At 40.3% G+C, this 21,676-nt stretch overlaps 1 protein-coding gene across 1 annotated transcript in view; it reads right to left on the bottom strand.

Annotated features, from left to right (window-relative positions):
* Positions 1–21,294, bottom strand: part of dnajc5ga (DnaJ (Hsp40) homolog, subfamily C, member 5 gamma a) — a 31,396-nt gene extending 10,102 nt beyond the window's left edge. The window contains exons 1-4 of the mRNA XM_052024730.1: positions 21,099–21,294; positions 12,156–12,279; positions 9,624–9,837; positions 7,193–7,355 (exon numbers count right to left, since the gene is read on the bottom strand). Of these exons, the coding sequence (XP_051880690.1) occupies positions 7,193–7,355; positions 9,624–9,837; positions 12,156–12,265 (487 nt within the window). The 5' untranslated portion in view covers positions 12,266–12,279; positions 21,099–21,294. The remainder of the gene's footprint in view (positions 1–7,192; positions 7,356–9,623; positions 9,838–12,155; positions 12,280–21,098) is intronic.
* Positions 21,295–21,676: the final 382 nt, after the last annotated feature.

The raw sequence follows: 21,676 nt of genomic DNA, 5'->3' as shown, positions 1-21,676 counted from the left end.
AAAATTTAAAAGGAGATATCCAAGACAAGTTTTTTTGAACAGACAGTGGAACATGCTGTTAGGGGAGGTTGTAGCTGATATAATAGCGATGTTTGACAGACACTTAGACAAACACAGGAACAGGCCGGGAATAGAGGGATAATGGATCATGTACAGGACAATGGGATTAGTTTAAAACACTATGATGATGGAGGAACTCAGCAGGCCAGGCAGCATCCATGGAGAAAAGCAGGTAGTCAATGTTTCGGTTCAGGACCCTTCTTCAGAACTGAAGATAGGAAAGGGGGAAGCCCAGTATATAGGAGGAAGAAGCAGATCAGTGATAAGTAGACAAAAGAGGGGAGGCGGGGTGGGCACAAGGTGGTGATAGGTAGATGCAGGTAAGAGATAGTGATAGGCAGGTGCAGGGGAGGAGGGGAGAGCAGATCCACCTGGGATGGGTCAAAGGAAAGGAGGAAAAAAAAGGGAGGTAGATAAAAGAGAGATAGGGCTAGGAAAGGGAAAAGCAGCAGCATGGTTTGGCGGGGGGGGGGGGGGTATTATTTAAAATGGGAGAACTCCATGTTCATGCTGTTAGGCTCCAAGACAGAAAATGAGGTGCTGTTCTTTCAGTTTGTGCTTAGAATTCTCCTGGCAGTGGAGGAGGCCGAGGACTGACATATCTGTGATCATGTGGGAGGAAGAGTTGAAGTGACTTGCAATGGGAAGATGTAGATCATGGGTATGGACAGAGCACAGGTTTTCTGCGAAGTGATCACCTAGTCTGCGTTTGGTCTCACCAATGTAGTGAAGGCCACACTTGGAGCACCGAATGCAGTAGACGATATTATGGGAGGTGCAGGTGAATCTCTGTCTCACCTGGAAGGACTGTTTGGGTCCCTGGAGGTGATGGTGTAGGGGCAGGTGTTGCACCTATGGCGAGGGAAATGGAAATTTCCTGGGGTGGGGGGGGGGGGGGGGCAGAAAGGAAGGAGTTATCTAGGGAGTCAGAGAAACAGAGGGGTCCCTGCAAAAGGCAGAAAGGGGTGGGGAGGGGAAGATATGCTTGGTGGTGAGGTCCCGTTGGAGATGGCAGAAGTGGCAAAGAATGACGTGTTGGATATGTAGGCTGATAGGATGAAATATGAGGACAAGGGGGACCTACCTCTGTTGGGTCTGGGAGGAGTGAGGGTGAGAGCAGAGGTGCGGGAAAGGGCAGAGGTACGGGTGCGAGCTCTCTTGACCAGAGTCGGGGAGAAGCCCTGGTTACAAAAGAAGTTGGACATCTCAGAATCTGGAGTGGAAAGCCACATGATGGGAGCAGATGCAGTGGAGGCAGAGAAATTGAGAAAAAGGGATCATGTCCTTCCAAGAGACAGGGTGGGAGGAACTGTAATCGAGATTAAGAGACAGATAGACAAGAAACTTTATGCTTAAATTACTCTCTAAAAGCGTGTCCATCACCATTGTTAGCATCATTGTCTAATGCAGTGGGCCAGAAGGCCTATTCCTGTGCTCTAAAATTATCATTAGTCCCAAGATTGACCTTGGGAAACAACTGTTCATTATTACTCTCTGCTGCATTACTGATTTTATACTCATCCTATCATCATCCCTTTATCCAGCAAGGTTTAATTTTGCTAATACCTACTATTTGGAAATATTTTTCCAAAAGCCATATATGCATTAATCTCACTGACCTGAAATATTTTTTTTTACTTCAGTGAGAACCATAGTTAACAATTGGTTTTAACAAATCAATGCTAACTTTCATTTACTATTCCAAATGCTTAAGAAAACTTTATGCTTAATTACTCTCTCTATAAACTTGTCCATCGCCATTGTTAGGCTGACTGGCCTGCAGTTACTGAGTCTCACTTTTTAAATTTTGTTTTATATATACACACACATTTTTTATTTATATATATATATATATATATATATATATATATATATACACATATACACATACACACACACACACACATATATATTTACATCATGTTTAAAAAGGATGGATATTGAAACAATGCATTGCAAAAACTTCTGAAAATTACAGTTCTAACCAGGATTTTTGCTAATACACTTTACCCTGAAATTCGATTAATGCCATAGTCTGAAGCCAATTTAGAACAACTACGATAATCAGAAGCTCAAAAAGCTTCAATTAGCAATGAAATATATTCAAAAAGGATAAATCAAGCACAAATTAATTTGTCACTATTCATTTTCCATTTTATGTTGATTAAATAGATTAAAAATTCCACTCAAGGCCAGATCTTCATATTAGACAAGTCAGTATTTTAGCTCCTTGAACCACATTAAAAAAAGCGTTTTACATGCAGCATTACCAGTACCTGGACACCATTTTTTTTTCCATACATAAAATCTGATATATTTACTTGTTCTACACTGCACTTGTCAATAAATATTGAATGTGGATTACCTCAGGATCTACAATGGTTTTCAGTTTCCTAATTTCAGCTATTGAAATGCAATCAAAACACACACAGCTCAAGAGTCAATTGGATTGACATAGAATCAACAACATAGAAACAGGACACCCAAACCAGTATTCTTTCAGGAATATTGTATAATTGCTTCTCCCCAACCTATATTTCCACTTAGTTTTCAATAAACAAACTGCACAACTACTGCCCTTGTAACAGTAATACAATGTTTAATGTTACTACAATTCCATATGGTTCCAAGGACCACATTCCAAATGGCAAGGAAAGCAATTCATCCTAGATATTTTAAGTCACTTAATCGAATTATGCTTCCCTTTTCTGGGCCCACAACAACTGAAGTTTCTTCACATCCATCCTCTGTATTAATACCTTTATCAGGTCTCCTGGTAATCTCTTCTCCACAGAAAAGAGGCCCAGTCAGATCAATCCCTCCTAACAGTAACATGTCCTTAATTCTGGTGGCATCCATATACATATTTATTACACTTTATCCAGTGCTCCAAAACCCTTAGAGAGATCATAAATCTGGCTGATGATCTACGTTCAGACCTTGCTGCTTTTGTATTCTACTGAAAAATAAACCCCAGAAGTTGAGAATCTTCATGATCTTATCAACTGTTATTTTATTTATGCATTCCAAAAGCTCAATATACTCTACCCCATTTAATGTATTTCCTTAAAGACTTAACTCAATGCACACCTCACACCTTGCCATGTAAATTTAATGCAATTTTTCTCATCATGCTGAAGCATTTAAGTTCTTCATGTTCTTCAGATTTGAATGAGAAAACAAGTGACATAATTAGCAAAATTGTGGATGACACTAAAATTGGAGTGGACAGAGAAGAAGGTTGTCCAAAGTTACAACAGGATCTAGATCAACTGGGAAAGTGGGTAAAGGAATGGCAGATGAAACAACTCAAGGACAATGTGATGTTTTTGGGGGAAGTTAAACCAGAGCAGGAGCTACAGCTTGAAATGACAGGGCCCTAGAGAGTATGGCAGAACAGAGAGACCTTGGGTACCAAGTACACAGTTCCCTGAAAGAGGTGCCTCCGGTAGACAAGGTGCTAAAGGAGGCATATGGCATGCCTGCCTTCATCAGAGTACAAGAGTTGGGCCATCATGTTACAGCTGTACAAGATAGTGAGATTGCACTTAGAATATTGTGTGTAGTTGTGGTCACCATACAACAGAAATTAAACTAGAGAAGTGCAGAAAAGATTCATTAGGATGTTGCCAGGACTGGAGGGCTTGAGTTACAAGAAAAGACTGGAGCCAAGGTGGGGGGGAAGAAGGGGGAGGAGGGAGAGAAGGGAGGTGTGACCTTATAGCACTGAGTTAAGTCTTTGCTTACAAAATCATGAGGGGCACAGCCAAGGTGGATGGTCAGTCTTTTTCTCCCAGGGTAAGGAGGTCCAAAACTAGAGGCCATAGATTTAAGGTGAGAGAGGACCTGAGGGGCAAGTTTCCAAATATCCTTTAATGTTGTAATTGTATCTGCCCTCTACCACTTCCTCTGGCAGCCATATACCCACCACCCCATGTGTGGAAAAAAACTTGCCCTTCAGGTCCTCTTTCTCCTCATGCTTCTTCACCAAATTCAACAGGTTAAGCACTTAGAAATTCAAGTATATTGTCCACCATATTTATTGCTTGATGTTTTAGCAAAGGGTCTGGTATGCTTCTGACTACCCAAATTACCCCAAAGTCAATAACCTGTCAGAAAACTGCATCATACATTGTTCATTTACAAGTATGGAAAATTGGCCAAACAGAAAATTAGGCAACAAGTCTGTGTACCCTAGTTTGCATTCAAAGAGTCCTGTTCCACAGGGAATGCCCAACCATGGAATTGCCCATTTATTTAAATACACTGCTTTGGTCAGAAAACAGGACAATGATTACCAAATCATTTGGGGCATGAGATACTCTTGACAAGATGCTCTTGTGTAAGAGCATCTTTCAGACCCTCCCCATTCCCTGGTGTACGGAACTGATGACTAATTAAATGACATTTTTCAAAAAGTGCTAAGTAATATCACTAAATTTAGCTCATGCATAAAATGTAAATTTTTAAATTGACTTTCATTCATGTAATGCAGTTGTCACTGGATAGGACAACATTTATAGCCCACTATTTTGAGAAAGTGACAAGTCATCACCCTGATCCATGCAGCCTTGTGGTTAAGGTACTCAGGGCTTAATTTCCAGGAACCTAACCTAGCAAGGGATGGAGGAATGCAATATTCTTCCATTTCAGGCTGGTATATCACTTGGAGGGAATTGTGGTGGTAGTGATGATGTAACCTGCTGCTCCCATTATTCCAGATGGAGAGTAGCCAGTTTTGGAAATTACCCATGATGAAGTATTTAAAAATTAGTAACACTTTATGGAAAAGCTTTTCCAAACTGGTTAGCTGAACATTTCTACGATAAAAGTCTGAGAACAGAATATCACTGCTTTAATAATATAGTGAAATGGAACTGCAATGTTTGTGACTGGGTACTGCACAATGAAGTCCAATGTACTCATTTCAACAGGTTCAAGGATATTCTCGATGTTAAAAATAGTTTGTCAATGAAACAGAAGCAGCATTGACAGAAATACTTAAACTTTCAATACATCAGTTTGCTATAAGATGAACTGTGGTGATAAATGTGACAAGGAATCTATTACACAAGGCCTTTATTTTCCTCAGTTGTGTGCAAGATGGAGCTATATATACAAGAATGTACTGTTGACACACATTTGAGTAATAAATGCTTTCAGAAGGATAAAACCACAAGGGCTAACATTCCTCAAGAAAAAAAAGTGGTTAATTAAATTGTACAATTCTACTTGAATTCTGTCTGCATTACACAATTCTAATGCTAATTCTAACAATTTATTCTTAGTAATCAAAGAGCCATGACTTTGGTTAAATGACTTTTAATTCATGTTTTGGATATTCAATAACAATGGAGAAAAAATTCATTTTTTTTCCATCCAGTGAAATGCACAAAGGTTATTTCCTTATAATTCAATAGAACATAATAGGCACTGTTCACATTTTAAAACAGACCAATAAACCCTTTAGAGATCAAAATGATTAAGTATTATAATAAAAAATCAGAACCCAAACCTGAGTAACAATTCAACATGATTCAAGTGCAATCAAAACCTTACACCTAAAAAAGTAATTTGTCCCCATTATGTAGTCATTATAACTACCATTTTGATCCATTTTGCTTTGTGTTTTGGTAAGTTTAGCCTTGCACTGTGAAAAAATCATTTTCCATGAAGCGTTTATATTTTTAGATAAATTTTCTGATTAAAAATATTGAATATTGAGTACTGAGACCCAGTGCCACCGCTAAATTAGGGTTAAGTCAGTCATGGCAATTATTAGATACCACCTCCTCTTTTCAGCCACATGGGGCACATGTGTACCTCACCTCATGTGGTAGTCATTGAATGAAATTCAAAATAGTTCTTAAAAGTTTTAAGAAATAACAAAGTTTTTGAAAAATTGTGAAATTTGGTGTGAACCAAATCAATGAGATTTGATAAATACTGAAAACCACCAATCATAAAAATATTAAACTATCTATGGCAGAGCACAATTGCTGTTCAAATAATTTACCCATCCACAAGATTCTGAAAAGTTTAAGAATTTTAATACAAGTGGAGATGGAATCTGATTCCCACTACCTTATCCCTTTGTGATGCTTGCACTGGATGTCAAAGATGAGGCAAGACAATGCAGCACAAAGAAAAAGAAATCCCAAATAGTTCCAATAATAGAGTGACTGAAGAAAGTCAGGAGTGACCAAACATTTTTTCTACTTTGGGGGGGGGGGGGCTGGGGCTTCAAATTGGAACTGTAAAGTGCTAATTTGATTAGTCATTTTTATTTGTTCCAGAAATATCTGGACTTATTAAAGCATTCATTTTTTCTTTGTCTTCCCATCAAAGTTAGTCCTCAACAACATGCAGGAAATAGTGGCAAGTGATAAAGAACTGGAATCCAATTTTCCTTCCTAATTTATTCAAAGTATATTGATGCTAACATAAATTTGAGATGATTGCACCGCTCCTGCTCAAATATCAAGTTTTAAGTTCGCACATTTGATACAAGTTACCAAAGAGCATAATTTAACAACTAATTTTACTATGCTCTTTTCACTTGATCACAAAATGTTGGAAAAATTAAGATGAACAATGAGAACATTACATCCCACTAATGACAATGTCAAACAAAATTTGATCCCATTTCTACTTTTAACAGCAAATGAAAATGTAAAGTGAACAATACAAATCTTCCATTTGGTTTAACATTATGCTTCAGAATAAAACCAATTCATAATTAACAGCAGAATGCAGAATTTACTGTTGCATTCTAAAGACTCATGCTGCACAGCCATTTTACCAGCTTAAATTACAAATTGGAAATTTAATGGTACAAGGTGGAAAACTTCATGGGGAAAAGGCAAAAATCATTTAATGGATCCAGACCATCTGCAGCATTCAAACCATACAACAGTTTAGACATGCAAAATTTCCAGGTCTATTACATCTGTGGAAGTGACAAAGTATTACTGTTTATACTTTTCTGATACATGTCCTTCTGAATAAAGCCTTTCACCCAATTTCAAAAGTTCAGGGTATAATTTCCATCATAAGTCACCACAACTAAAGTTAACAGTTTACAAATTATCTTGGCTGGTAATTGAAATAGATTCCATTCGTATTGACTTACCATCATCACTAGCATGTTCTGCTTTAATCTGTGCCTCTAAATCTTCAGGATTTATAATGTCATAATCTTCCATTTCTCCTGATGGTTTGCATTTTCCACAACAAAAGCAACAACAACAGCAACAGCAGCACCCAGTGATAATTCCACAGCATACAACTAGAGCCTGCCACACAATGAAAAGATAATTTATATCTAGAAATGCAAGGGAAAAGTTTTTTTTACAAGCTTAACAAGAATAAGCAAAACAGAGCATTTAAAAATTACCACTTGACTCTTATTTTAAACCCACACAAAATCTTCTGGGATCAATGAGCTTTTCTCAGACCAAATATTCCATGAGATGCCAAGCTGTAGTTAAAAAAGAAATCACACAAGGCTCCGTCATATTCTAACTAAGATTGCAAAGTTTAAAGTTGAATCCTAATTGAAGCATTTTAATTTCTACAATTTGCTAAAAAAAACTTCAAACTGAAATCCCTTGTATGAAGAGAACAATTAAATTGAATTTTAAAAAAGGAATTGTGAGCACCCAGTATTCTTAGTGCCAGTAGCAGCTGGCTTACACACTTGCAGAACCACAGTTTAAGCATTTGAAAATCCAAGCCAGAAAAACTTTTGCCAGGGTTTGCAGGGTCACATAGTGAAAAGGCATTTAAGATAGCTTCTATAAAAATGTTGATAAAAACAGGGTAGAAAATGCTGGAAATACTTAGGTCATGCTGCATTGTTGGGAGAGGCCAATTCAATCTTTTAGGTCACAGATGAGGCCTAACCTGCTGAGTATTCCCAGCATTTTCTGAAATCTAGTTTTTTGATTTTCAAATTTGTAGCTAGCTTGTTCCAAAAGAGGGATGTAATTATCCATGTTGATAAATGATGGTTTGCTACAGATTAAAAATACATTATGTTAAAGGAAGAGAAGACTTTTCTCCATCCAGCATAACATGTTATTTTAGTCAACCCAACAGCTCTATCTTTAAATCCTTGTTTCACACATATTTCTATACCCTAATCAACTGTACAATATCTTTAGTGGGCACTTAACCTACTAGATATTTTTCTTCAACTTTTATTGTAGAGAAAATGTTGGCCAGTCTGTGGAAAAAAGTTATGTAGAACTCAAATTCCCCATTACATTTTTCAAATCAAAATATGAATTGTATTATCCATAGAAAATACAATGTGCATCATGCAATCCAAGAGCACGATGAGAGTAGTGGTGGTCATATCATTGACATTCCATGATTGAGTGCACATCACTGACTAGACCACAACTTGAGTACTGCACACAGTTCTGCTCACTATATTTTGATAGAGTATGCAGAAGAGATTCACTGTACTATTTCTAGGGACAAGGGATCAGTTATTAGGTTAGCCTGGAAAAGCTGGGGTTGTTCCCTTCAGAGCAGAGAATGTTGAGAGGATATTTGATAGAGATGTGGAAGATCATAGTGATAAGGTAAAAGCAGAGCTGTTTCTACAAGCAGATAGTTCAAGAACCAGGACCAGATTTAAAATGTGGATAAACAATGAAAGGGGTATGAGGAAAAACATTTTACTCAGTAGCAATGATCTGGAAGGTAGTAGTGTTGGAAACAAAGTTGATCAGTGACTAGCTTTGGAAAGACTGCGATCTACTACTCTTGTCGAGAGTCACAGATAATGGAGGTCAGATTTCATCTTCAATCCATTTGTCTCATTTCAATTTTGTTGCACCCTTTTCTGGCCCCCCTCCCAATATGCTCCATTTTCCCTACACTTACTGCCCCAAAAACTACTTTTAATTTCCAGAAAGAGTTAAAACCCAAAGTCAAAGGAGAATGATGGGGGGGGGGGGGGGGGGGGGGGTGACAATAGAAGTGTAGCTATGGAGAAAGAAATGAAGAGTTGGAAAAGTAAACTGGCAAGGAAAAGAAAAAAATATCAGACCAATTGTAGGCAAGTGCTCAGTGGAGAAAGAGGCCCTACTAAAAATAAAACAAAAATATTAATGTAATCAACCTAACTGAATGACTTAAATTCTCCAGAGCATCACAATGAAACAGACAATGAAAACGGCAAATAACAAGATGGGAATTAGGAGATTCAAAGCCAATGAGAATGAGAATTAAAAAGGCAAGGTGATGGTCATACCACTATCCATGAGGTAGATCAGCTTCAGGACTAGGCATGACGCGAGGCCAAAGTGCATAAGACCTCCCTCGATGCCTGAACTGGCTAAAACTAGTGAATACCCTTAAAACTGGGTGGAAACATTCCAAATCAAGTTTAAAAAATAGCAGGGGGTGGGAAAGTAGAGGGAATGATGGAAGCAACAAAAAACTGGGTGACTGGAAGTACAGAGAAGTGAAGAAATCCAACCACCATAAGACAAGAGGGATAGATACATTTTCTAATGTAAACATAAAACATTGAAAAAATATTAACCTACCTTAAACCAACATTTGTTCATCAGGAAGTAGTATTTGACACTCTCCTCTCCAAACTGTTCAGCCACATATAGTCCCATTGAGCCATATTCATCATAGATACGTTTCTTATTTTCATCATTCAGAATAGCATTTGCATTGTTTATTTCTTTAAACTTTTCCGATGCATCAGGGTTGTCTGGATTTTTGTCTGGGTGATACTTGAGTGCAAGCTTTCTAATTGGAAAACAAAATGTTACAAATTTCAGAACTACCATCTAGTCACAAATAGGGCCATATCTAGAGCCAATTCTAAATTGGAAATTAAACTAACCTCCTTAAACCAAATAAAACTATTACCAGAAACAGCAATACTATTTTTTAAATAATGTTTCTATCATCACAGGAAGAGGCACAAGGCTTTAAGCCATTAAAAAAAATACAGAAGGTTGCCAGGTTCAACTTGTGTATGCCACACCTTAAAAATAAATCTTGTTATTTACCCCCATGAGTGCAAATTTAACTGCAGCAATTGCAGAACAAGTTATCCTACTATCAAAGTAAATGTTGGCTCTTTCCAGAGGTGTTTCAATTTAACTAATTGCACCACTTGTCACAATGTTGGTGCTCTGTCAGCACTAATATCTTAATAAAGTAGATTAATTTAAGCAAAATGCACACCAAGGTGATCTGCAGTTCATTTAGCATGCCTGGCCTAAACTCCCACAGCAGCATGCTCTATGTGCAACTTTTTTTAGCATATGGACTTAAACACTGCTAGACCCCCTCTCTGCAGAACTGTGCGCTCTGGACCGCCTGATACAGAAGTGTTCCAGATGCTGAGGACACAGGCCAGCTACCATGGAGCATGTAGCTGTCATTTCCTGAAACTTGGTTTCATTTCCATTGGAAAGTTTCCTCTCATGTGGCATTGAGAATCTCTCTACATGTATAAAGTACAGTGTTGTGAATAAGTCAAGATGGCAATAAGCTAGAATCTGACATTTGATTCTTAACCTGTAGTGCAGTAGCTCATTTCAGTTACAGAAGTCCTGATGCATTGACTGTCCATTATACCTGCTAGGGACTGAAACCTGGGTTTCTAACAAAAAAATGCAATATCTACAGAAATACACAGATATGGGCATCAGACGCAGGATAAAATTCCCCAGATTCCCAGTGTGCCACCAGTAGGCAGTCTAGGGCAAGGCTAGGCAAAATACGAGTGAGAAAAAAAAGTCATATAGGCAAGGATCCAGGGAAGGTGGGGAACATAGCTCGAGGTAGGTGATTGAGGGATAGGAATACAAGAGGGTACACTGAAGAGCTTAGTAACTCCACAGCCAACTACAACAAGATGTGCAAAGGGGAAGAGACCAAAATCATGCAAGTGTCGGAGAGTTTCAGCAAAAGATGGTGTGAAAGAAAGGATGGGTGAAGGAAATATCCAAAATGGAAGAAAGCACATGAGCTGAAAAAAAACATGTAAATGCGGGGGTGGAAGAAAGAGGGTTTGGTGCTCTTGCTTTAACTGCAATCTGTGTGTAAAGCCTGGCTTACATGGTACCGAGGAGATCAACTGAATTGTGAAATCTGAACATTAAACTGCAGAAGATGGAAATCTGAAATAAAATAGGAATTGCTGGAAACACTCAGCAGGGAAGACAACTTGTGGAAAGAAAGTCATCAAACCTGAAAAGGAGAAAACAAGTTAAAATTGTAGAGAAAGTGGAAGAGCAATGAATAGGACAAAAGGAATCTCTCTATTAGGGCAAGGCCAGGATTGTCATGGGGATAAGTTGAGAGGTTATCTGGTTATCAATTAATGAGGGGAATTATGAGGAAAAATGGACAAAAGCTATGAAATGAGGGCACAGTTAGAAAACAATGCCAAAGGAACAAAATGCAGGATTGTAGGACATGTTAAACTGTGCTAATGAGAGAAAAACTGAGCCAACATTACAGATGGATGACTTGCAGCAGAAATGGTCAGTTCTACTGAAGAATGCAAGTTGCCTGAAGTTTTAGAGTGAGGTAGAGTCCAGAAGGCTGCAACATGTCCTGAGTGAAGATGAGGTGCTGTTCCTCAAACTAATGTTGGATTACATTTAACAGCATGAGATTACAGATAGGTCAGAATGGGAACTAATGGAGAAGCAATAGGTAACAGGGATCTATGAGGTGCCCTTCTGGGATGAATGTATATGGGTGACTGCATTGCAATTAGCACTTAGTTTCTCTAACAGAGGAAACCACACGTTGAGCACTGAAAGCATTACACAAGATTGGAGGAAGTGTAAGGGCTGTTTGGATTGCTGGAGACGGAAGAGGTACAAGGACAAGTGCCACATCTCCTTTAGTTGCATGAGAAAATGCTATAAGGGGAGTGGTGTCTGTGACTGCAATTTAGGAGCCACTATAAATTATGCTCGTATTTAAATTCTGAATAATATTCCAAACTATTTGATGGGACCATTTTACACAATTATTGGAAAATTTCAAGAATGATTAGGTTTCACATTACAAAATACAGTTTAACAAATTAGATTTCATACCTGTATGCCTTTTTGATCTCCTCTGGTGTAGCCCCTTTCTCCAATCCCAGTGCTTTATATAAACTTTCGCCTGTTCGGGACATTGTTCGCTGAAGTCGTGGTGTGGACATGTTGGCAGGTAGCTCTAATAAACAAACAGACTTCTGTTTAATCTGAAGTGGGGTACTTCTTTCTCCACCCCATCCCCACTCCCCCAATACGCACATTTTTTTCTGAAAGCTAGAGGAAATAACTCAAACCATGCAGACTCAGCAGCATCCTTACCAAACACCTTCACCACCCTGTCTACCTGTGCTACACTTTCAGCAAATTATGTACTTGTACCCATAGGTCCCTGTTCTTCAAGGCCCTGCTATTTACTGTGCATGTCCAGCCCTGGTTTACCTTCCCAAAATGTAACACTTTGCACTTGGAGTTAAATTCCATCTGCCATTCCTAAACTCACTTTCCCAGTTGATCCGAATCCCATTGTAATCTTATGTAACAATCCTCTGTCCACTATACCAATTTTTGTGTCATCCACAAATTTACCAACCATGCCATCTACATTCTCATCCAAATTGTTAATAATAGATAACAACCACCAAGCCAATTTTGCATCCAATTGGCTAGCTCAATCTGGATCACATGATCTAACCTTCCAAAACAGCCGACATGCAGGATATCTACCACCCTGCCCTCATTAATCCTCTTAGTCACCTCTCCAAAAAAAAAAATCAGACATGAGACAATTTCCCATGCACAAAGCCATGCTGACTATCCCTAATCAGTCCTTGCCTTTCCAAATGCAGGGAGACCCTGTCTCTCAGAATCCCCTCCAGTAGTTTTCCCATCACTGATGTTGGCTTGTTCTTGCAGCTCTTCTTAAATAAAGGTACATTAGCCACCCTCCAGTTTTCCAGTAGCTCACTTGTGCCTAATGATGATACAAATATTTCTGCCAGGGCTGGTGCAATTTCTTCCCAGGCTTCCCACCATGTCCGAGAATACATTTGATCAGGCACTAAGGATTTGGTACCTTTGTACACTTTAAGACCACCAGCCCCTCCTCTTGCAATGTTTTAGAAAAAAAAAATCACTATTCTCTTCCCAGTATTCCCTAGCTTCCCTGACCTGCTCCTCAGTAAATACAGATATTCATACAAGACCTCACCCATCTCCCACGGTTCTGCACAGACAACCACATTGATCCTCAAGGGGACCTATTTTCTCCCCAGTTACCTTTTTGCTCTCAATATACTTGTAGAATTTCTTCTGATTTTCCTTTACCTTATCTCATACCCTCTTTTTGCACACCCCCCACCCACCCACCCCCCCCCCCCGATTTCCCTAGTGTACTCCTATTTACCTCGTACTCAAAGGGAGTTGCTTGGTCCCAGCTGCCTATACCTGAAATATGCCTCCTTTTTCCTGACCAGAGCCACCATATCCCTCAAACATGAATACCTAATCCTGCCAGCTTTGCTGTTCACTGACAGAAACACTTTGGTCCTGAACTCTCACTTAAAAGTCTCCCACTTGCCACACATCCCTTTACTGCCAACAGCCTCTCTCAATAATCTTTGCAACTTCCTGTCTAATGCTATAAAAATTGGCCTTCCCCAATTTTGGACTAACTTATGGACCAGTCATCTTTTTCCAAACTATTTTAAAACTAATAGAATTATGGTCACTGGACCCAAAGTGCTCCCCCACTGACACTTCAACCACTTGCCCTGTCTCATTTTCTGAGGTCAAGTGCCGCCCCTCTCTAGTAGAGTCATCCACATACTGCTTGAGAAAACTTTCCTGAACACACAAATTCTGCTCCATCCAATCCCTTAGTACTATGGCAGTCCCAGTCTTCTTCACTTCCTCATCTTCACCTAGACCCTGTGTAAATATCTGACTAAACAGTACTACAGTTTTCAGACTAAGCTATTGGATGAGATCACAGAAATATATAGCAACCCAGATTCAAAACTCCTCCAACCAAAAATGAACAATCTCTAAACAGAACTGTAACCACCCCACAACTTTTCACACTATTGATGCACTAACAAGACTCTCACATAAAAGATTTAATTCAACAAATGTCAGCTTGGTGCAAAATTCTTGGTATGTTGTAGAACCATCATCAGCTTGTAGTACAAGGGGAGATGAAGTGATTTTGTTTTAGGATTGAACTAGATTAAAATAAAGTTTTGAAGGTACTGTTAACTGCTTAATATCTTCTTCCATTTTCTATTCATGAGGCAATTAGACACCAAATAGAAGAAATTTTAGTAACCCACACAAAAAGAACTTGTTCTTTATCCCACTTGTCTGGCTTTTCACTATAATATAGCAGGATGACTTGACTTTTCAAAGCTTTGATTAATTGCTTTTAGCAAATTTATAACGAATAATTCAATGACTTTCTCCCAACTTTTCTTCTGCAAGCCTATTATTCTTTGTGGAAGTTCTCTCTCACATGTTATTCTGAATTCCCCAAACACTAGATTACTAATACCTGGTTTAGAAATCATTCAAGTATCTGATATCAATTCCTTCCAACTCTTTGAATACAGGAACAGGCTCTCCTCAACCCATGATATCTGTGTCAATCATAATGCCAACTTAAACTAATCTGTGTCTGAACATGGTCCATATCCCTCCATTCCCTGCCTGTTCCATTTGTCCAAATGCCTCTTAAACATTGCTATTGTAGTGGCTTCTATCACCTCCCCGGCAGCACATTCCAGGCACCTACCAGTTTAAAAAAAAACTTGCCTTGTAAGTCTCCTTTAAACTTTCCCCTTCTCACCTAAAGCTATTCCCTTGAGTATTTGGCATTTCCACCTTGGGAAAGAGACAGACCATCCACCTTATCCATGCCCTTCACATTTATATAATTTTTATCAGGTCGATATAAAACATGCAAGTGTCCCCTTTGGATTTAGCATCAGAAACAGACCATTCGGTTCACCAGGTCTATGCTGGTGATCAATTACCCATTTATACTAATCCCAGTTTCCAGCACTTCACCCATACCCTTTTGCTTCCAATTTATTTTGCACCTCTGCAACATATTCACGGTCCTCCTCTATGCCCAGTCTCAAAGACAAGATGCTTAAAATACAGATGTGAAGCTCCACGGTGCATCAAAAGGCAGCGTACGAGTAGTACCACTGGGTAAGATAATCAGGATAATTGTGGCCACTTATTTGCAAGGACCCCCAAATGTCCCCACTGTAGGGTACACAAATTATGTATCAAAACACTTTCTAATAACCCTTCCCATTTTTGCTTCAAACTTTGAATAACCTAAATTAAAATTTGCTGAGCAACCTATGTGATAGAAATCAAGCTAGCCTTTCAAAACATGTTAAAGGTTAAGTTGTTGATCTTCCCAACAGAGATTGTGACTTGAGGACAGCATAGCCAAACAAATGAGAGAAGAGCCATTCTTTCCTCCCCAAAAACCTAAGAAGTTTCATCTATCTTGCCATCAGTCCCAGACCAAAGGCCTCATGTTCAGCTCACCATTAGCTTCAGAAGGATATTAGGGTTGGATGTTTATCACTATTAACCCTTTTACAGTACATCTGTTTCACAAATACTCTGCACCTGCACAAAATTTCCTGTGCACACAATGCAGAATTCTGTACAAATGCAACTTCTTGTAAAGTATTCATTTTCATTAAATGTTTAGCAAGACTAATTTATTAATCTATTCTGCAAGGTGGTCCGAATGCCAACAGAATTACGCACTAACACCAAGCAGAAATTTACTACCGCCTTTTTGGGCAATGCATTTGTAATCAGTTAGTGGATTTTAATAAAACATCCAGTTTAATGATTAGAGTTACTATTCAAATTGACTTTCTTCAGAATCAAATTCTGCAGGATATGGAAATGGGAGGGGGGGGGGGGGAGGAAAAGATGAAGGGTAAAAGAGGTGAAGTCATTGAAAGAAAATAAAAACATGGAAGAGATGTTATCCACATGTGAACATTGCCACGAAGGGACAGTTTGTAAAAGAAAAAAGGGGCAGTGAATAGATAAAGGAGAGGAAGTTCTGGTTGACCATGTCATAGGCTGCAGGAATTTGAAATGCATCAGTTATCACAGACATCATGTATGATTAGTCTGGTACCTTGGCAGGGCTGTACATCTGTAAGCAAATTCACAAGGGGAACTGTGGAAACATATGAGCAGCTACAAGATTTAAGGACTGGACAAGAAAGCAATGTTGAAATTGTCTCTGCAAAACTAATACTGACCCAATGACCCAAAAAATGCATTACCTTGGGTTCATCCTTCAAAATTACAATGCTTTTCCAGTAAAGGACTGCTCTGTGCATCACCAATCAGGGTCAAAAACTTGCAGGATTAGAATCTTCAGCAAAAGAATTTTCATCTATGCAACTGAACACTGGATTATACTTGCTTGATTGTATTAACATGACACTGCATTGTACAATTACACTTTAAAAAAAGTAACTGTTCTAAACGGACACATCTAACATATCACCCTAACACGTAAAGCCATTTGGATTTTCTTTGGAGCAACCATACAATGAAGTACAAACATCAGCAATTCATCTGACCATGTTATGAAAGACTTGCTGAGCTGCAGAGTTTCGCTGGTAGTACTACAGACAGGCTAAATGATTCTCCCTCAGAATCAGTAATCCCAAATTCCACATTTACCAAGTTGAATCTTAAACCACTTCAACCAAGATAGAAATTGATTTCTCCAATTACCCACATGCTTACCACTGAAATATACTAAACCAATAACTGCTCCAATTTACAAAAGAAAATCCTGTGTTAACAAGCTTTTGAAATTCAGTTCCCACACAAATTTGTAAACATTCACTCACTTAACCTTTTGAAGAAAATATACTTTCTAAATACTTGGAGGTTTTCCTCTACACCTTATTATATCCACTTTTGGACCATGCACAGCCAAAGTTGAATGCAATGGGGTAAGGTAGTCTTCACTGGCGCTGCTCTTTGGTAGGGTTAATTAGTCCCATCCCCATACATTTACAAGTTTTTTTTACTGCATGTTTATTGAACTCCCTTTTGAAATTGATAATGTCCATCTGCTTCCATCATACTCTGTGCATTCCAGATCACAATGGACTGAAGATGACAGTTCTTGTCAACCTGCTATGCAAAGTCAAACATCCTTTTCTCTTCCCTCTGGTTCCTCCAAAAATTACCTTCTGTGTCTCTGGCTATGTGCCAATAGAAATATTTTTCCTTATCTACTCCATCATTCTGAACACTGCTATCAAATCTTATGATGTAATACATCAACAATATGTGCAAAAACTAGAAATTTGAAGCAAAACACGAAGTCATCCCTAACGGAAAAATCAATTGGTCAAGCACCTGATATGTTAGTGTTAATGCAGTTCCATTCCCTACTGATAATGCCAGACTTGGAATATTTGCAGGACTTTGCTTTTACTGATTTTCTTCTTTGGACATCACAACACCTGCAGTTGTATCATCCTTTTAAAATTGTATAATAGTTCACGTTGCCTAAATTCATTCTCCTACAAACATAATTATATCTCCAAGGACCCCTGCACCTCAAAAGATTGGAGAGGCACCACTAATTTTGTCTCCACAAAAACCTCCAAATCCTTCAGTCAGCCCGATGGGCAGGCCACATTGTTCACATGCCTAACAGGAGACACCTGAATGAGCCACAATATTCCAAACTCTGTCATGGTACAGATTACCAAAGCAGACAAAAGATTCAAGGATGTTCTCAAAGCCTCTTTGTAAAAATGCAACATTCCCACCAACTACTGGGAACCACTGGCCCATGACCACTCTGCATTCTGAGGACACCAAGACTAAGCATCAGAAGCACACACAAACCTAGAATGAATGGCAGAAGGAGAACCAACTCAAAACACCCACCACTCTCATCAGGCACCTCCTGCCCCATCTGTGGTAGAGCTTGCAAGTCCTACATTGGCCAGATTAGCCATCCCATAAGCAGAACAGAGAGAAATAATCCTCGGTCACAAGGAACCACATATAAAGATGACAAACTTAACACTTCGCTACATTAATTTTCATGTGTGCTCATTTCACCAGTCTACTTGTGTCTTCCTACAATCTGTTATTACAAACCTCCTTATTTATTACATTTTCAAGTTTATCAAATAAATTAAAGATTGTATCTCAGGGCAAATCAGCAGCATTTGATATGGCTGGCACTTAACTCCCTCCAAGTAAACAGATTTCACACCCCATTTTTAAACATATACCCTGGCCACCCTTAAGTGAAAAAGACTACACGGCAATATTTCAAAGAGAAAGAAATATTTTCCCTCTGTGACAACTAGCATTTATCTCAACCCACATTACCAAAGCAGCTTAACTAGTCACATCATTTATAGGACCTTGCTGTGTTCCACAGTCACCACATTACCTCCATTACAACAGTGACTCTAATTCTTTGGCTGTAAGGGCATTAGGATACTGAGAGGTCATGAAAGGTACCAAATAAACACCTCTTATTTGCAACTACATTATGAAACACATTATAAAGCTACCAAATTCAATCCCACAAGTTGTACCATCTTTCTTCTTTCATCTATTCCTTCCCATTAAACTAACACAGCTTTGTTAGGCCACAGTTAATTCATTTTGTTTACGTTAGCTAAATTGGAAAGAAGATTAGTGACGATTAACTGGATGATTTAAACCAGAGTACAGTTGTATTAGACCAGCTTTATTATATATATTAATTAGAAATGTACACCCAACATTACACCCAACTTTCATTCTGAGACTATGTGGGTGCTCACTGACTCAGTAGAACAGAAATTGCTGGAAATACTTAGTGAGCCACACAGCATTTGCAGACAGAAATACACTTAATACCTCAGTTGATACAACTTGAAAAAAATTAGAAAGACAAGGGGAACAGGTGAAGGGAATAAAGGAAATGTCTGATAGAGTGGAGACAGATCGAGTAATAAAAGGTGGTGCCAGATAAGAAGCTGATGAAGGCTTGTAAATCACAGCTGATCGGTCTAGAGACAAAGGAACAGAAGAGAGGGAGGAACGAGAAAAAACAATGTTAGAATTATGGCGAACAAAACACTGCATTTCAAGAGATCAGAAATAATTTTGGAAATATTAACAGTAGCTTGTGGACAGAGGAAAAAAGTTAACATTGATGACCTTACATTGGAACTGGCCAGTTGTGACACAAACTGGACATGCTGGTTATCTGAAACTATTGTATTAAATCCCGAGGGCTGTAATATGCGACTTGAAGGGTGGGATGTTGTCTCAGGAGCCTACAATGGGCCTTCATTGGAACAGTGTGGAAGTCCAGCTCAGAAGGCAAGTTGGGTGGAGAATTTAACATAACAAGCAACATGTCAGCCTTGCAAAATTGAAAGAGAATATTCCACAAAGTGGTCAGCAAAACTACATTTAGTTTCTCCAGTGTAGAGAAGAGCACCAATGCAGTGGAAGTGAATTGCTGCTTCACCTGGAATGAGTGCCTGAATCCTTGGGTGATGGGAAAATGAAGGAAGTAAAAGGCAGTATTCCATTTCCTGTTATTGCAGGGGAAGGTGGCATGAAAAGGAGGGTGGATGGTAGGAGGAACAGAAGAGTGAACCAAGGAATTGCTGAGGAAACTGTCCCCTCAGAGTGCTGGGGGGGGGGGGGGTGGGAGGTGGTGTCTGATAACAAAACTGTATTGGAAGTGGCAAAAATTACTGAGAACGATCCATTAAGTATGCAGGTGGGTGTGGTGGAATACGAGAATAAAGGCAACCTTATCCTTGCTCTGGGCGAGAAGAAGGGGCAAGGCCAAAAGTGTGTAAAATGGAACAGATGCAGGTGGAACCCGACCAACTGTGAAGAGGAAACTAGAGTTAAGGAAAGAGGAAGACATCTGAAAAGCATTGCTGTGGGAAATATCATCAGAACTAGTAAGGCAGAGCCAAAGAAATTCAGAAGATAGAAACAGACAGAAGATAAATAAACTTTTCAAAATTCTAACAGATAACCACAAATGCATTTTACTCCACCACTCACCCCTTGTCCCAGAAGCCACTCCATTGTCTCTCCTCCACCCCTTCTCCCAGAAAACTGCTCCCCTGTGGCAACACCCATCCCCCAAAAGCCAGGCCACTGTCCTCCCCAGTTACCCCTTCTCCCAGAAGGGCACTCCACTGTCTCTCTCCCCACCCCCCCTCCATGACTCATCCCCAGAAAGGAACTTTTCTCTCTCCCATCTTCCACTGTATCTCCATCCCTGCTAAACTCAACCCTTCTCCCAGAAAGCAGCTCCACTGTGTCTCCTACTCCCCCAACTCAGCCATCCCTTCTCTCAAGACACCTCTCTCTCCCCTACCCAAGTCAAGCATTGCCCCAGAAAACTACTCGACTGCTTCTCTCCCCCCCCCACCAAAGTGATGCCCTCTGACAGAAAGCCACTCCTGTCTGTCTCCCAGCCGACCTATGCACTCGATGTCCAGAAAGTCACTGCAGTGTCCGTCTCCCACCCCCAACTCATGCCTTTTTCCCGGAAAGACACTCCACTATTTGTTTCCCACCCCACACCTTATCCCGGAAACCACTCCACAGTCTCCCCCACCGCACCACAACTCCCTCTCCAACTCAACCCTTCTCCCGGATAGCCGCTTCGCAACTCCCCACTCATTCCTTCACCCAGAGAGGTGCTATCAACAACTCCCAGCCCCTCCCCAGAAAGTTTCCCGCACAGCCACCCACTGGACTCCACATCACTAACGCCGCCGACACTAACTGAGGTGCCGCAAGTTACGCGTCCGCTTCACCGAGGGTCACACACGCTACAGACTCCTGCGCGGTTTTAAACCGGCGGCCTCCCCGCTTTGGAACCACTTCCCCGTCGCAGCTCGCCGTCCATCCGGGTCGTCATCTCCCAGCTGCGAACACGCTTCTTACCTCCGGCCAAGCAGGGCCACCCAGGATGGCGGCGACGAGCAGCACCGCTCGGCCCCTCACTTTCTCTGCTCCCTCCGCCCACAACGCGCACGCGCGGACTACAGGAAGTGACGTAGGGAAGGCTGGGGCGGAGTCACGTGGTCGGCTCTCCTGCCCATAGGCTCGTCGTCGGGCGGTAATTTGGAAAACGTCGGGTAGTTTCTGCTCGTTCGGGGACGGAATAAAATCGGGAAAGAGCGGTGTGAATCTGGAACTCAGTACCTGGGTGGATGGGGGAGGTGCCCAGCCTCCGTGCCTTGACGAAGGCGCTGACTGAGGTTTGAACAGCTTTAACCTCCAGGGCGATGGTCCGGGAGCTGGGAGTGGGATCACCCCGGGTCTGCTCTCCGCTGCCGTACATACAGTGTGCTGAATGGCCTTCCCTGCCTTACATTTCCAGGACTAATGTTCTACCATAAGGTAATTGCCTCTCTGGTCGAATGTCCTACGTTTGATCACAACTCCCCACGATTTGGCTGGAAATTGTCAGAGGCGCAGTACTGGGGGGCTGGTGGTGCACTTGCGGATGTCGAGTGTGA

The sequence above is a fragment of the Pristis pectinata genome, chromosome 10 (assembly GCF_009764475.1).
Source record: "Pristis pectinata isolate sPriPec2 chromosome 10, sPriPec2.1.pri, whole genome shotgun sequence".
NCBI lineage: Eukaryota > Metazoa > Chordata > Chondrichthyes > Rhinopristiformes > Pristidae > Pristis > Pristis pectinata.
The sequence above is the reverse complement of the archived record's forward strand: the minus strand, read 5'-3'. Positions and strand labels throughout refer to the sequence as shown.